Source organism: Falco rusticolus, chromosome 3, assembly GCF_015220075.1.
Source record: "Falco rusticolus isolate bFalRus1 chromosome 3, bFalRus1.pri, whole genome shotgun sequence".
Lineage (NCBI taxonomy): Eukaryota > Metazoa > Chordata > Aves > Falconiformes > Falconidae > Falco > Falco rusticolus.
The window spans coordinates 76,863,903-76,878,428 of NC_051189.1; the positions used below are offsets into that span (position 1 = coordinate 76,863,903).

The 14,526-nt window shown below is 39.3% G+C and overlaps 1 protein-coding gene across 3 annotated transcripts in view; it reads right to left on the bottom strand.

The window, feature by feature from the left end:
- The window catches only part of FHOD3 (formin homology 2 domain containing 3), a 417,165-nt gene that overhangs the window by 11,311 nt on the left and 391,328 nt on the right, over positions 1–14,526 (bottom strand). For all 3 annotated transcript variants that reach the window (XM_037381206.1, XM_037381205.1, XM_037381207.1), the window contains 2 exons: positions 11,837–12,008; positions 9,416–9,577 (listed from right to left, as the gene is read on the bottom strand). In XM_037381206.1, the coding sequence (XP_037237103.1) occupies positions 9,416–9,577; positions 11,837–12,008 (334 nt within the window). The remainder of the gene's footprint in view (positions 1–9,415; positions 9,578–11,836; positions 12,009–14,526) is intronic.

Below are 14,526 nucleotides of genomic sequence, written 5' to 3' on the forward strand. Positions count from 1 at the left end.
AACCATTTCAGGTGTAACTTATGGTGGCTGTGACAGAAAGAGTCGTCTAGCAGTGGAAGACGACAAAGTAGCATTTGGTAAGGGAAGTTTAACTTGTGTTTCATCTCCAGGTGGTTTATATCCCAGGTGTTATAGAGAACAAAAAAATAACATTGCTTTAGAGAATCTGGGCTGCGTGAAGAACATACGAGTTTTAAAGTAATATTTAATGTGTAGCTGAAACTGTTAAATTTTCCAACTTTATGTATTTCACAGATTGTCATTTACATAGTTCCAACAGTAAAGCAAAAAAGATTTAACTCCTTCTTTGAAAGCCTTCTATGAAAAAGAAAACCCTATTTTTCAGGACTTCTGTGAATTCCACTATAAAACGTTACTACTAAAAGTAATCCTGCTGCCATCTCTTTCATAATTTCTCCCACTTAACTTTATCAGTCAGAAGTGATTCCACTATTAACAGGTAAGGCATCAAGAGTGTAGAGCTTGCCAACAACTGAGTCTGCATGTAAGCACTATATGCTATTTTCAAGACCAGACTATACATTAACAATGCACAGGACAAAAAAAGGCAGATAGGATACAGAAAGTAAGCCGCCTAACACAAGTGTTTTGAGCATGCATCCTTTACATTCCATTTGAAATTTTAAAATGACCCTCCAAGGGGGTAGCTCAGGTTTATGAACATAGAGCTGTCTGTTGGAGAGTGACCCAGCAGAGGAGTGGGTCCATGTTTGAACACTCGGGCTCTATGGACAGCAACTTAATTATCTCCACTGGGAATCTGTGCTGGGAAATAAAACAGTAAAAGGCATCATCTCTATGAGTCATCAGATTAAAAATAATTATGATCAAAATAATATTGTAATTATGCTAATCAGGTAGTGTTATACTGCCTACAGGAGGCCATATATATATATATATAACATAGTAATGGGGCAAGATAAATTCCGAATAGCTCTGTGTGAAACATTTTTGTCCATCTTCTAAGACAGACTTCCCTCCAAACAGGTTTGACACTCGCATCTAAGTGTAGTCAAATTCCTGCCTTTACAGATCCTTGTGCTAAACTCCTTCATGGCAGCAGAGGGCTCTCCTTGGCAGCTGTGATATCGCGATGCTCTTCTGGAATGCCACATAAGAGATCGCTTTTGTTGCTGTATTTCTTTTGTAAAGCAACTTGAAAAGCAGACCTGTACTTCCCTGTCTTTTCTCACTCTCAAATGAAGCGCTTTCCATAACAACTCTGTGACTTGTCAGCCAGCAACTCACTGCTGCTGATTTCTTGCTCAGATGCTGAAAATAATCATCATCTTTCAGGAAGGAAGGATGATGTAAATAAGGAGTAAATTACTGACCACTGATAAACTTGAAAACCACTTCAATATGAGAATAAACCAAACATAATACATATCCTATCAACTTAGGGCTAACTGTGTGCAACTTAACCATACATATTTTTTTAATACTTACAACTTATATATCCCACTTTTGGGAATGAATCCTGTGCCAAGGATTCAAAACCCTTGAAATATACCTTTAAAATATGCCAACTAAAATGACAACAGAGGTTAATGTCGATGAATTCACCGATGCAGTGAATGGAAAACTGGCCAAAGTGAAAACAACTACTTGTATCTCTTGCAAGATGCAAACAAGATGCAAACAAATGAGGTAAAATGAGTTTTTTTCTACAGAACTTCAGTTGAAAAAGTACCAAAAGTGTATACCGTAACAGAAGTATTTATCTAGAAAATGTCAATACCAATATTCTGTGACTTGGGAACATGATCAGCTTTATCTCTTATGCACACTGACATCACTTGCTCTTTATCAGCTGCTCATGTCCTGTCAGTTTCTCCCACATTACCTCCTGCTTGTTCTTTCCTGCAATAAAGAAAACACCATTTGGCCAAGAAGAGATGGCCAGAGAAATTCCAGCACTTGTAAATCCTTGTCTGGAAGCCCATGGCAAGCTGCAGAGCACTCCCTCTTTTTGGTTCTCCCAGCGCTGGAGACACAGCAGAAGAAAATGCCAGTGGTCTGCCTACACTGTAGGATCCTGATGGAACACAGGCCTCACCTGCTACCAGGATGCACTCTGCTAAGAGCAAACCCTGAGCAGTGGCTACCTCTTCCTCCACAGAGCAGCGTGTCTGGTGGGCATTTAATCCCATGAGGTGACAGCCACTTTAAAATGACTAAGGGCAACCCATAACAGCAGCAGTTTATTTCCCTGTACCTACACAATGTCCTCTGTGCTTGGGTAATGTAACATACATGTGCATGTGAATGTCTGTGTAGTGGTCAACATCTCTGTCTTCCACCTGTGTACTGAAATAAACAGGGAGAAAAGATACCTATTCTTTGTAAACATGCCATATTTAATTCTGACTTCTCAGATCAATGCAATGACTTTTCACCTTTTTCTCAGTTGCTGTATTAAAACAATGCTGCTCAATTTTGAGCAAATACTAGATTCCACAGTATCTCTAAATACCAGTACTGGAATCCAATGCAAAGTTAAGGAATATACTTAATGGTGCAGGCTGGGTTAATTTTATATCTGACTTTCCTTATATAAAAAATAAAACTGTTTCAAGCACAAAGTTTAAGGATATCAATCCCAAAACAAATAACTTGTATCAGAATGAAACTCATTACAGAAGTGACTCATAGATTCCTCTAAAACAGCGACTGAAAAATGAAGTTAAGCATCTTTTACTAGCAATTTTTTTTTTAGTAATTTTTAGACCAAACTTTCAAAAAATCTTTTGTTTTGACAGCTAGATGATGTAGAACTGTACAGAATGATGGCAATTTCACTTTCACAGTGCTAGGACCAGGCAAACGCTCTAGAACAAACTTCAGACATGAAAGGTACACTTTGAAACTCATGGAGACTGCCAACAAAACACATACACAGGTACTATATATTTGAACAGTTAAAAAGCAGGATGTCTATCCCTGTCTGTCAAGATCAGTTACCTTTAAAGAAAGCTATAAATACAAATGTAATACACATTGTAAAGCAGAAACTGAACAATCATAAATAAATGCATACCTATTTAGAAATGGTATTAATATCAACAATCACAATTATATATGTCACCAATTACAACTGAAAAAAACTGAAAAAATGGAACCAGCTATTCATCCTTACATTTCAAATAAATACACTGATTTACAACTATTAAAACTCATGGTGAGACCTATAGGTTACTCAACTAATCCTGCCTCTCCTGTTTATTCTCCTACAGCTGTTGATGCTGGCCTCTGGCACAGATGAGATATGGGACTATGCGGGCCTCACCCTGATCAGGTATATAAATTTATACAGTTTACTGTGGTCAGTTGTATTTATAAATCATTCATTAAGTACTGTTAATTTTTATTTTATTTTTTATTTATTTTTTAATATTTTTAATAATAGATTTAATATTAATTTAATATTTCAAATATTTTATTATTTTTTATTTATTGTAGATCACGGAGTTTAGTTCTGTCATTTTTGCAAAGATCTTGCCATCCTAAGGATGAAAGATTGTATTACGTAAAAGGCATCCAAAAGACATTAGCTATCTCGGCATCTAATGGAGATAACCTTCCAGCTGCCAGAGTTTTAAGTGCTTTATCTCAAGTTCTGTTTTCATTCAATCATTAGATTTTTATTAACTGGGTATTGACCTTCTGAAGGCTCTGTACTTTGTGTGAGGATAAACACACTTTGATACTGAATACCATCAGTGATACATTCACTTTTTCAAAATGCAAAGAATTGTTGCTAAATGTGCACCACTAACTAGTTGACCATGCCCCCTCCTCTAACTCCTGATAGGACCCAGTTACTCAAATCCCAAATAATTAGTTGCAAATTCTAAGTGAAGTTGCTTGCCTTTAAAGCATTTTATATAGACTTCTTCTTGTAAGGTTTTTATTTTTTTAAAAGCATAATTTCCATTAACTCCTGCTTTTAGTCAGGCTATAAATACCAGAAGAACAGTCTCCCTCCTGGTATTTTGGCACTTCGGTATCTTTTCATAGCCAGAAAAAGTAAGCGGAGAAACATGAAAATGAAAAATAATGAAAAAACAAAGAAAAGAAGAAGAAAAAGTTAACTGAAGCACCCTGTGAATGCCAAACAACAACTACACACCTTTGGATTCAGTCTCCCATCTAGTATTTTGTTTGCTTACAAACATGTTTATTCCAAAGCAGCATTGCATGCCTTCCTAAAACTTGTCTAAAGTTTGTCTCCACGCCTGGACCTTTGGGAGAGCTCTTTCCCATGTTTTGGTACCTGATGGCAGTGTGCCAACTCCTATTTCACTTTTTCTGAAGGTGGAATTTAGCATGAAATACCTGACCTAGGATGTTCTGTAGTTAAATTTAATCCATTGGCCCTGAGTTTATTTGTCTAAAATTCAGGTAATCTCCACTCAATTTCTATCTCCTCCACAGTCCACTCACACGAGGCTGACAGATTACTTGGGTGGTGCCTCAGATCCATTTCTGCATAATGACTGTAAGAATTTTTTACTCCCCACAAGTCATTATGCAAATAAATCAATAAATCCTTATTAGATGTTTCCATATCTCAAGGGTCAATCACAGGGTATATTACTTGACTAACATGTGATTCCAAAGCCTACAATAAGGCATTATCATGTCTCTCTCTCTTTTTTAAACATTACAAATAATTTGGATCAAGTTTTCTCATTTGAATACTCAATTAAATTATGATTCAATTATTACCTGCTCCAGACCCATTTCTCTAACTTAAATCTAAAGCTTATTTTAAATTTTAATAAATTATGAGAGAAATAGGACTGCACAGAGAGACACTGAGCTAAAATGATGTGAATGAAAACAAGCCTCTCTGTGGTGTCTCCAGCAGAACCCAAGGCAACCACCACTCTGCTACTCACCATCAAGTATTGGCCACACCTGGGCCCTACATTATGGTTTACTGTTCAGGGTCAGCTAAAGATCCAGACGCAAACAGTGCTGTAGAGTCAAGCCATCATTAAAGAGCTGCTTCCTTGGTGCAATTACCTGGAATTACTTGTTGGCAAGACTGTATCGGGATTCCCACCCTTTGACCACTGCCTTGACTTCAGGGAGCCAGGAGACACATTTTGAAGCATGAAGGTTGCTAACACTAACAATTCATACAGAAGGAGGAAGGTACTTGCAGGTCAATGCTCTAGCCTTAAGGTAATTGGTAGTCAGCTGATCTAGTTTTACTACCTGTGGCTTAATCAGCATTCAAACAAATCCTTAGGACTTTCTCTTGGTCCTTTGATTTCAGAGCCCTGCCATGGCCATTCACAGAGGTCAGGAATCAAACCTGTTTGAGCAGCATTTCCAAGTATTGCTCTGTGTATACCAGAATTAGTGCAAATACCTTCCATATGCTTAGTCATGACTATTAAATTGGAGTGTGATTTTTCATGATGCTGACTCATGGGAATCATACAATTCTGTGACAGATCTATCCAGGTCCATGAGGGCAACACAGAGATTGCACCTCCATAAGAGTCTAATCCTGAGAGAATTGATTTTATGTTAGGGGATGGATGTTTTAAATAAACATCCAGGACAAGAAGGAAAACAGCATTATCTTCCTGTTTGTCTATTATCAAGTTTGGGAGGGGGGAGTCTTTAATTAAATGTACTTCAGTAAAATTTTTATCTTATAGATGCTGCTGCTAGTTTCATGTGTCTTCTGTTGCCTCAAAGCTGCAGGGGCTGTAAAACCTATTTTTCTTCTCCTCTGGTTTGAAGCAACTGGCACAGGCTGGTTCGTCATGCTGTCAAAAGCTCATCTAGTAAGAGGATTTTATAAGCAGCCCTATTCTTTATATAATTTCTTCTCTTACCTCACACTTCATGTAATCTTCAGAACAAACTCTGTTTATCTCTGTTACATTATTTTTTAAATTCATCTCGCTGTATTAAATCACCTTCTTTCTTGACTGTTTTTGTTAAATCTCAGTGGCATCTCATAGAGAGAGTATTTATTTCCCCAAATGCACTGGTGCAATGCTCGTAACACTGTTCTGTAAGCCGCTAAAATTAACTTCAACAATTGTATTAATTGAAATTTGGACTATCGAAAAACTTCTTTATCCCCATTTTCCTTTGCACTCATTTTTTGTTATGGCATCATTTGTGAAGGTCATCCTAACCTTATGGGAGAACCAGACAATCCAAATTATATTATTCTTTATTTCCTTGCTTTTGAACAGCTCCCCATAATGTTATAAAAACCTTTCTCACAGAAAGCTGCCCTCAGTCTTCAAGAACAGAAACATCATATTTTTAACCCAATTTGTATTTCATGCCTTTAAAATATGCTGAACTGACATCTCTAGAGGCTGGGGTTTGTTGTTTACACACAGAATAAGGGCATCAGAGAGAAAAAAAACACCAGCAGAAGTTTCCCATGGCAACTTGCCTTGAATCTATCTTTGAATAACCACCTCAAGGGGTGACAGAGCATTTCAGTTTCTGTGGCTCATTCAATCCTGTGGCTTTCTGATGAGGCTTCTAATGAACAAACACAACCGTAATTTTGTTTTCTCACATAATATACCACTCCAGTATGTCTGGTAGGCAGGTCACTGAACACCCACCATGGGGCAATTACTTCCAGTTGGTTACTGTACTTCATAATGTCAAATCTGATCCTAAAAACCTCCACGGTGGAAAAGGCTAGAACAGAATTAAGTTCTTTCTCTGCAGATCATCACACGAACTCAGCTGTTATGCACTTACCATGTACCTTAGCTTTCTGTGATTCTTCCTATCTTCAACCAACACACACAGACGTTTCCATCTGTCTTTTGTTGAATGACTCACTGTCTTATTCCTCCTCCCAATTTATAATTCTGCTCATTACTCTGAGAGTTCAAACTCTTCTGTGTCATTAAGATTTAACTAAGCTCTCTGCATACCAGATACAGTCATGCTGCTGTTACAAAAGGTAAAACGGTTCAAATGAACAGGTCAAATCATCTCATTTTACCATTACAAATATTTCTTGACTTTAACTTAACCTTTTCCATATTCCTGTTTCTGTTTTCCCCTAGTTACAAGTGACTTGAATATCACTTGCTTTTTACCTCACATTTTTCTGTCTTTTTTATGGCAAAAAAATCCCTTGTCCATGAGAATCTTCTACCTGAATCACAGGAAATATTTACAGTGCAATTGCATATATTTCTTTTGGGTTTCTGATTTTGCTAAAAACATGTATCTCAGCTCAGGTTCACTGAAATCTTTGCTGAATGCTAAGTAAGCCTGATAAGATTTTCAGTTCTGCACTGAAAGCAATGAGACATATGCAGCATGATGCACAGTGAAAATAATTCCTTTCAACTGAGTTTTGCTTTGATGTCCACGAATAGATTGAATACCAAGCTTATGGCAAAAGTCAAGGGGTATGTATGGGAGCCTGAAGACTGAAGGTGGTGAACCACCCATCAGATAATAGGGTCTCTTTGCTCTGCAGATAATAAATATCATAGTGTCTGCTGACCTAAATCATTGAAGTATGCTAAAAATCCATTTTCTAATAGGACCTGTGTTATACCTCTACCTGAAAGATCTGCTCATTTAACTCACATCACGCATTCATAAGGGTTGGTCTCTGTTCTTTCCTGGAGGTGCTGTATTATCAGTCCGGCTAAGTGTGTTTTAGAGCTAAACTACATCATTCATTCATCATCCAGTATATTGACTATCTATCAGAGTGAAACAGTTCAGTTAAGATAGTCTCCTTTCACACTTCCTTTCAGCACATGTCAGCTGAAAGGGATGCTAAGCTACTGAACTTTATGTTTGTTTTGAAACTGCCTTTTAATCCACTTAAGAGTCTCACCCAGATCTTGAAGAACAAACAAGCAAAAGAGCTGGATTCTATCATGATTAATTACAATGGAAATTAGTCCCATCCTAAACATTTACTGAATGCTTAATCCCTGTTAATGTTTTTACTGAATATAAAAGCCAGCTCCATGGAAAAATATACAGTATTTTTATTATCATTATCCCGTTTTGTTTTTTTTTTTTCTGGCAGCAAGTGCTTTCTTGGGAAAAAGGTACCTGGTAACAAGCAGAAATAAGATTTTTTGGTGTATGTGCATGAAGGTAGTGATGCTAACAGAGGTAATATTTTAGCATGGGATAAACCATGGAAGTAGTCAAACATACAGGAGGTTTATTTGATATGCACAAGCCAACTAGGGCAGTCAGCACGTGCAGAACACCAGAACTGTGTGGGCTAGTGGGTAGCAGCAGCAGGTGATGCCACAGAGGTAAGGCACAGTGTATGACAAAGACAGACAATCCAGTGTCAGCTCATTTTCTTTGCTTAGTCTGGCTCATCTAACCAGAGTGTCCACTTTTCTTTTGCTCTTGCCACATGCAGAAGTTCCTTTCTTAGCATGTTGAGAAAAGTGAATATGCTTTCAGCACATGCTAGTTTATAGCAATCACTGCTTATACTAAATGTTTTTGATCACTCACTGTATTAGAACAAGTCCACAAAAAAGAAAATCTGTGTGTTTTTTCACTCACTGTTGTTGTCTCCTCTTTGTCCTAACTTCCCAGAAATGCTAAAAAGATGGATGGAAAGGTAGTCAAAAAGCCATATATAGTGAATGACATTAAACACTACAAGCTTATGTTCTTTGGGTACTTATCCTTCTCATAGTAATCACAATAGTTTTTGCACATAAGGAAAAATAAAAACCTAACCAGAAAGATCATCACCACTTAAACACTGTATTTACTAAAGCATGAAATCAAAACTCGGGTACTGTAGCTCAGTCCTGTGGCCACACTACATCGTTGAAAGACCACCTTATAGATGTGCTACCTTTTCTTCCCAGTGGAAGTTAAGCTCCTCTATAACCACCTTGCAGCCAAGCAGCAGCAGACATTTTGTTTTCAGGGCTGTGGAAGGATAGTACACAGCACGAGAAAGAAAGATTTTAAAAGGTGAAATATCTCAAACTACTTTTTGCTTTATGAATAAATTCAGCTACAGAAACAGCTATTAATCTTTATGTCAGTTCACAGTACCTTATAGCATTTTAAGCAGTCTCCATTTGAGGTCCTGATCTGACTTCTCTAGTTATGAATAAGTACTGTCATCAGCTCTAAAGCACCATAAACCATTCTTCTTCTCTTACTGCTAAGGACATTTCAAGTTCTGTAGAAGACAGTCACCCACTGCATACAACATCATTTAAGCAATAGTAAGAGGAGTTCATACCAATTGTAAACATACACTCAAGCTACTACGAACTACCAATACATGTCTGCGTGCTAAAGGCCTGGTTCCTACACCCATACATATAAATATTTGACCATACGCTTGTTTTGAGAAATTTAATAGTTGTATACTCACATGACTTCCTATTTGCTCGTGACCGCTTCCTCTCTCTAGGCACTGCTCGCTGGCTTGGCACTTGGGTGGCAGACTTTACAATGCGATCCATGATCTCATCTGCTGCGTCATCTGTTGCATTAGGTGAATCATCGTTGCCAGCGTTCCATGAACCGATACGGCCTGGAAAAGTCCAGCAAATGAATGGAGGCAAAAGAAGGCAGAAAGTCTCTTGCGTCATTTTGGTTTTGCAGTTGGGTTTTTGGGGAATTATATCAGGCAGCTCAGTCATCGCTACTTCAAACTGGCCAAAGGAGAAGACTCTGCCTAATGGAGAGTATTCCTAAATAATACCCTAGAGTCTCTGCTGAATCAGCAGAGAACTAAGAACTCAAATGCAATTATAATTTTCTATTCCCTTCTGCCTCAGAGTCTTATTCTCAAACATACAACTGGCAATTGTCTGGTAGAGACTGTCTATACGCCAAGGATTGCTAGTGTTCTATGACCATGTTTCCCTCTGCTCCTATTACACAGAGACTAGAAGACATGGCACATTAGAGATTGATGCAAATTAGCAAGACAGGTCTTTTGTATCAAAATAGAGAAAGAATCAATTTCTGAGCATCTGTATCACAGCCTAGTGCAAAGGCAACATGAAAAGGGCAAAAAGTGTGGTTTGACATGTCTCGTTGTCCCTTTTACAATGAAGAATTCACCTTCTCATCACAAAGCTGTATGTGTCCTGGCACAACCGTGTCTGCTCCGTTATGAGCAGAAAAGCAAGAGCTGTTGGCAAGCTGAAAACCTAAATAAGCAATTTTGGTTAAAACCACAAATAAACAACTGAGCCATGTCTCCGAACCCAAGGTTCTGGCACTCCTTACTCCACAGTCAGACACGTTTTTGGGGTTCCTCCACTACAGACTACTGTTCCGTGTATGTTTTGTTTTTAAATAATTTGAAGGCTAGTACGCAGTGTGAACACTGGCAGCACGACCTGCAAAAGAGTGGGTGTGGCAGAAGTGCAAGCAGCTAAAAATTCACTGGTGAGGCCACTCTATATCATGTCCCTGATGTCAATAAACAACAGCCTTGATTAGCACTTTGCTCTGCTCCTTGTCTCCTGGCTCTCATTAAGAGCAGCTGCATTACGATAGTGCTCTTGATAAGCTTCTGTCTGGCTCACCCATCCTCTGCCTCTACTATTCTGACTTGCTTTATCAGGACACACTGCTCATTAGCATTCAATGGATTACTTTAGCTCTTCACCTTGTGCACTGCAGCCTAAATTATTTAATCTTTATACATGAGCTAGTTGACTTGCTTCTTAAACTGGGGCTGTGAAACATCTAAATTAGACAGGATCATGGTTCCAAGCCTTAATAAACTACACACACACAGATTCAGTGGTGGATGCTTTGGATGTGCTATAGGTGCTATCAAAAAAGAATCAAGAAAGTATAAGATAATCCAGATGTGAGGGAAAAGATATACCAGAACAGAAAGCTGAAGACTTGAATTTTGGTGCATTGCCTTTACTCCAGAACCATCTTCCAGGTATTGTGTATGGGAGGAGGTGAGGGGAAGATGAAAGAAAATAAACTGATTAACCCAGTGTCTGTAAAATGCTTTAGCATAAAGTGGTTTAGTTAAGTCCTTAAATGAAGAGGTGTACCAGCAAATCATATCTTTGACAAAAAAACCAAGGCTATCTCTATCTCATTGCCAAGAATAGTCATGCCATCAGTGTCAGGTGTTGGAATTGTCAGATTGGGTCAGGTTTTCATTTCCTCCCTGTCAGCTTTCAGCAATCACCCATGCTGACACTTGGAAACAGCAGAGTGCCACGGACCTCAGAGACAGAGGTATCTGTCAGGACAGCAAGGAGATGTTGGGCTGTTCACAGCAGCTTTTTATGCTCCTAGTGTCCACTTGAACCACTACCTTTGCAGTTTAGCAGGGAGGTGGTTAAAAGATTCATCGCCTTTTCCCTACCCTTTTTCCTCTCCTCAGTCATTCCTAAAATGCTGCAAGGCTCTTTCACATGAACTGCTACTTTCTAGTTGCTTCTATTGACAATAAAAAGATTCCCCAGTTGCCCTCTTTGTTTCATGATGAGAACAAGAAGAAAAATTGGGGTGTTAGTGGGCAGCCACATTCATGGTCAGGGGGAGAGGTGAGAATTTCTGCAGGCTTGGACTCCTAATGTCTCTAGGCACTACTTTGGCTGTGATGCACATGTTAAAACTTCAGGCAAATTCTTCTGCATCCCTGTGCCCCAAATCACCACTTCCAGCACAGAAACACCACTGGGGTGTTCTTCCCCTTCGACCCTTTCTGCTGCGAGAGCTATGCAAGGGGACCATGACCCACATTTGGGCCACCATGTGGCTACCGTGCTACAAAAAATGTGGCCACAAGGAAACTGCTGGCACTTACCTCGGCTGGCCCGGCTTCGGGTGCGGACCCCAAGCGCTGTGGTGCTTTCCCCACCGATGGAGGAAGTCTTCAGCACGGCCTTCATGTTCTCGTGCTCGGCAGCGTCCTCGGCGTATTGCAGCCCCTGGGGCTGGCTCTGGCAAGGGGGTGAGCTGCTGGAGAACTTGCCAGACTGCAGGAGGAAAATGAGTTTGTTGTTTTAATAGAAAACAGCATGGAGAATAGGCCAGAGTCTCAACTGAGAATTTCAAGGAGAAAAGTGTCCTCCGAGGCTTGGTTTGGAGTGCAGCTATTCTCAAAAGAGCCAGGCAACAGTTACTCCTCTCCCAGTGCATGCACCCTGGACAGAATGAACTGGAAACAGGGTGACAGCAGAGAGCAGACACAACCAGAGAAAAACCAGATGCATTAGCTCAAGCTTTATAATTTTGACGTGTCTCCTGTCTGAGAGTATAAGGTACAAAGCAAAGACCTGCTCTGAAACCTTTGACCCAGGCTGGGCCCAGGCCGGGCCTGAGGCATGACACCAAGGGGGACAGCATGAGACACAACACAAATAAAAAAATTGTTGGGTTTTTTTTTTCTGTACAATCACCTTTCAGGAAGAAGGCAAAACAGGGAGAGCAGTCTGGGAAGAGACATCTTTCCCTCCTGCCTCTGCAATGCTGCACAGAAAACTCTTAAATGTCTCTAAACCACAAATATCGACAAAGTAACCTTAAGATATGTTACCAGTAACACTGAAAAAATCCCCAGTCCCAAAACACCCAGCCAAATAACTTCATAGCCAAAACACAAAAATTGCAGTCAGCAATTAGAACAAACAAAACCTTGGGAGATTTAGGAATCTGTCCTCCTCTTCCTCAGCTCCACCCCCCCCCCCCGCCATGATTTCCCTGTCACAACTACACGAACAACAGCGGCTGCACCAGCTGGGCACACACAGCACCGGGATGCAGCAGCTCCACCGGCTGCTGAAAACAGCCACCCAGAAATGGATGGAAACAGCACCCGTGGGTACTTGCTACGGAGAGGAAGAGCTCGCATTGCTAGGCTGCTCTCCCTTCCCAGACTCTGCCTACAAAGGCCTGTGATGTTGGTATTCGCTCCACTGCTCTTGTGTACAGAAAGGCTGAAGCACATTTAAAATACAGTTCTGGCTGCAGAAAATACCAGCTCTGTCAACAGCAAGCCAGCATCAACAGATAATCATACCCCTTGGCATTCTCACTCATAGCAGTCCAGCATTAGAAACTGAATTATGTTTTCTTTTTCCTTTCAATCTTTCTTACTCTGACCAATTCAGCACAGATGAAAGGTGTGCTGCATTCTCTTCTTTCTTCGCATAATAAACAACATTAATTATTCACTTGATGGTACTGAGCCAGTCAGTTAAAGGGATGTAAAGCTGCAGCGCCTTTCTGTCAGAGAACAGTAAATTGGAAGAACAGACTGGGCCGTACTTTCAGAGCTTTGATTGAATCCCTGGGGCTGTCAAGACTGAAAATTGAAAATATTTAATCTGGAAATCAATGACAGGGTGGTTCTATTTTAAGATAATTATTTTCTAGCGTAGGATAGCAAGTTAACTGAGTAGCAAAACAATAATCCCTACAAGGCACTGAGCTAAATATACCAGTGTGAGTTTTATTTTTGATAGTGAGAATTCTTTTTTTGTTAGAAGATTAGCTTGCAACATTTTGATGTGGAAAGTATACAAATTCTAGCATTTCACATGTGAAATTAAAAGACAGAAAAACATTAGAAAGAAACTTCTATGAAAGTGCATGTCATTTTCACATTAAGAATACTCTTGTGTACACAATGGGTTGTAAAGCTAAATCAATACCATCTCAGAAGAAACCCCAAAGGATAAAGTCTTCACATAACTGTTAGCTACTATTCACACAGGTTAGTTAAATGTTGGCATAAACAGGCTAATTAATGTAATTTTATTTCTGCACCCCAAGCTATATGACACAAATCATCACTGGGGGAGAAGCTCTATAGCCAGTTATATTTCACTTCCTAAATGTTCAGTTGTTGCCATAGATTAACGCCCAAGCCTCAGCCTCTTGAGCGAATGATGGCCATTATGAAACACTGAGCATTAAGCCATAGTCTGTTCAGCAAATTGAAGAAAACTGTAATGCTGAACAAAAAAAATGCACTTCCCAATAGAGGCTCCTCAAACCAATAAATTGTTTTGGGTATAGCTAGCACATCATAGTTCTTAAGTTACTTATTCACTCCTTTATTTATCAACCCATTTCCAACATCACCTTCAGGAGCATTTTATGATAAATACATGAGGTACTCTATGGCTCACCTCTATGGTGACTGAATTATCTTATTCACAATTCATACAGCAAGGAGAACCATTACAATTTGCTTTGCATCCCTATATCCTGATGCTTTGGAACACTTTATAAAGTAATACCATTTAGATTTACAGTGCTTAATAATGAGTATGAAATTATCATGGTAATGAACAGCCCAAGGTGACTGATGATTCCCATAACGCTCAGAACACTGATGTTTTGGGTAGTGGGGATACTTTGCAGTTTAGTAAACAGACATTAAGGAAATGAAATGAGGAAACTTAAAATTCTTAAGGCCTCAGATCAGGATATCCTTATTCAACAGACCAGGTATGCATATGGTTAAAGCTTACTGTAAAAATGCATTCT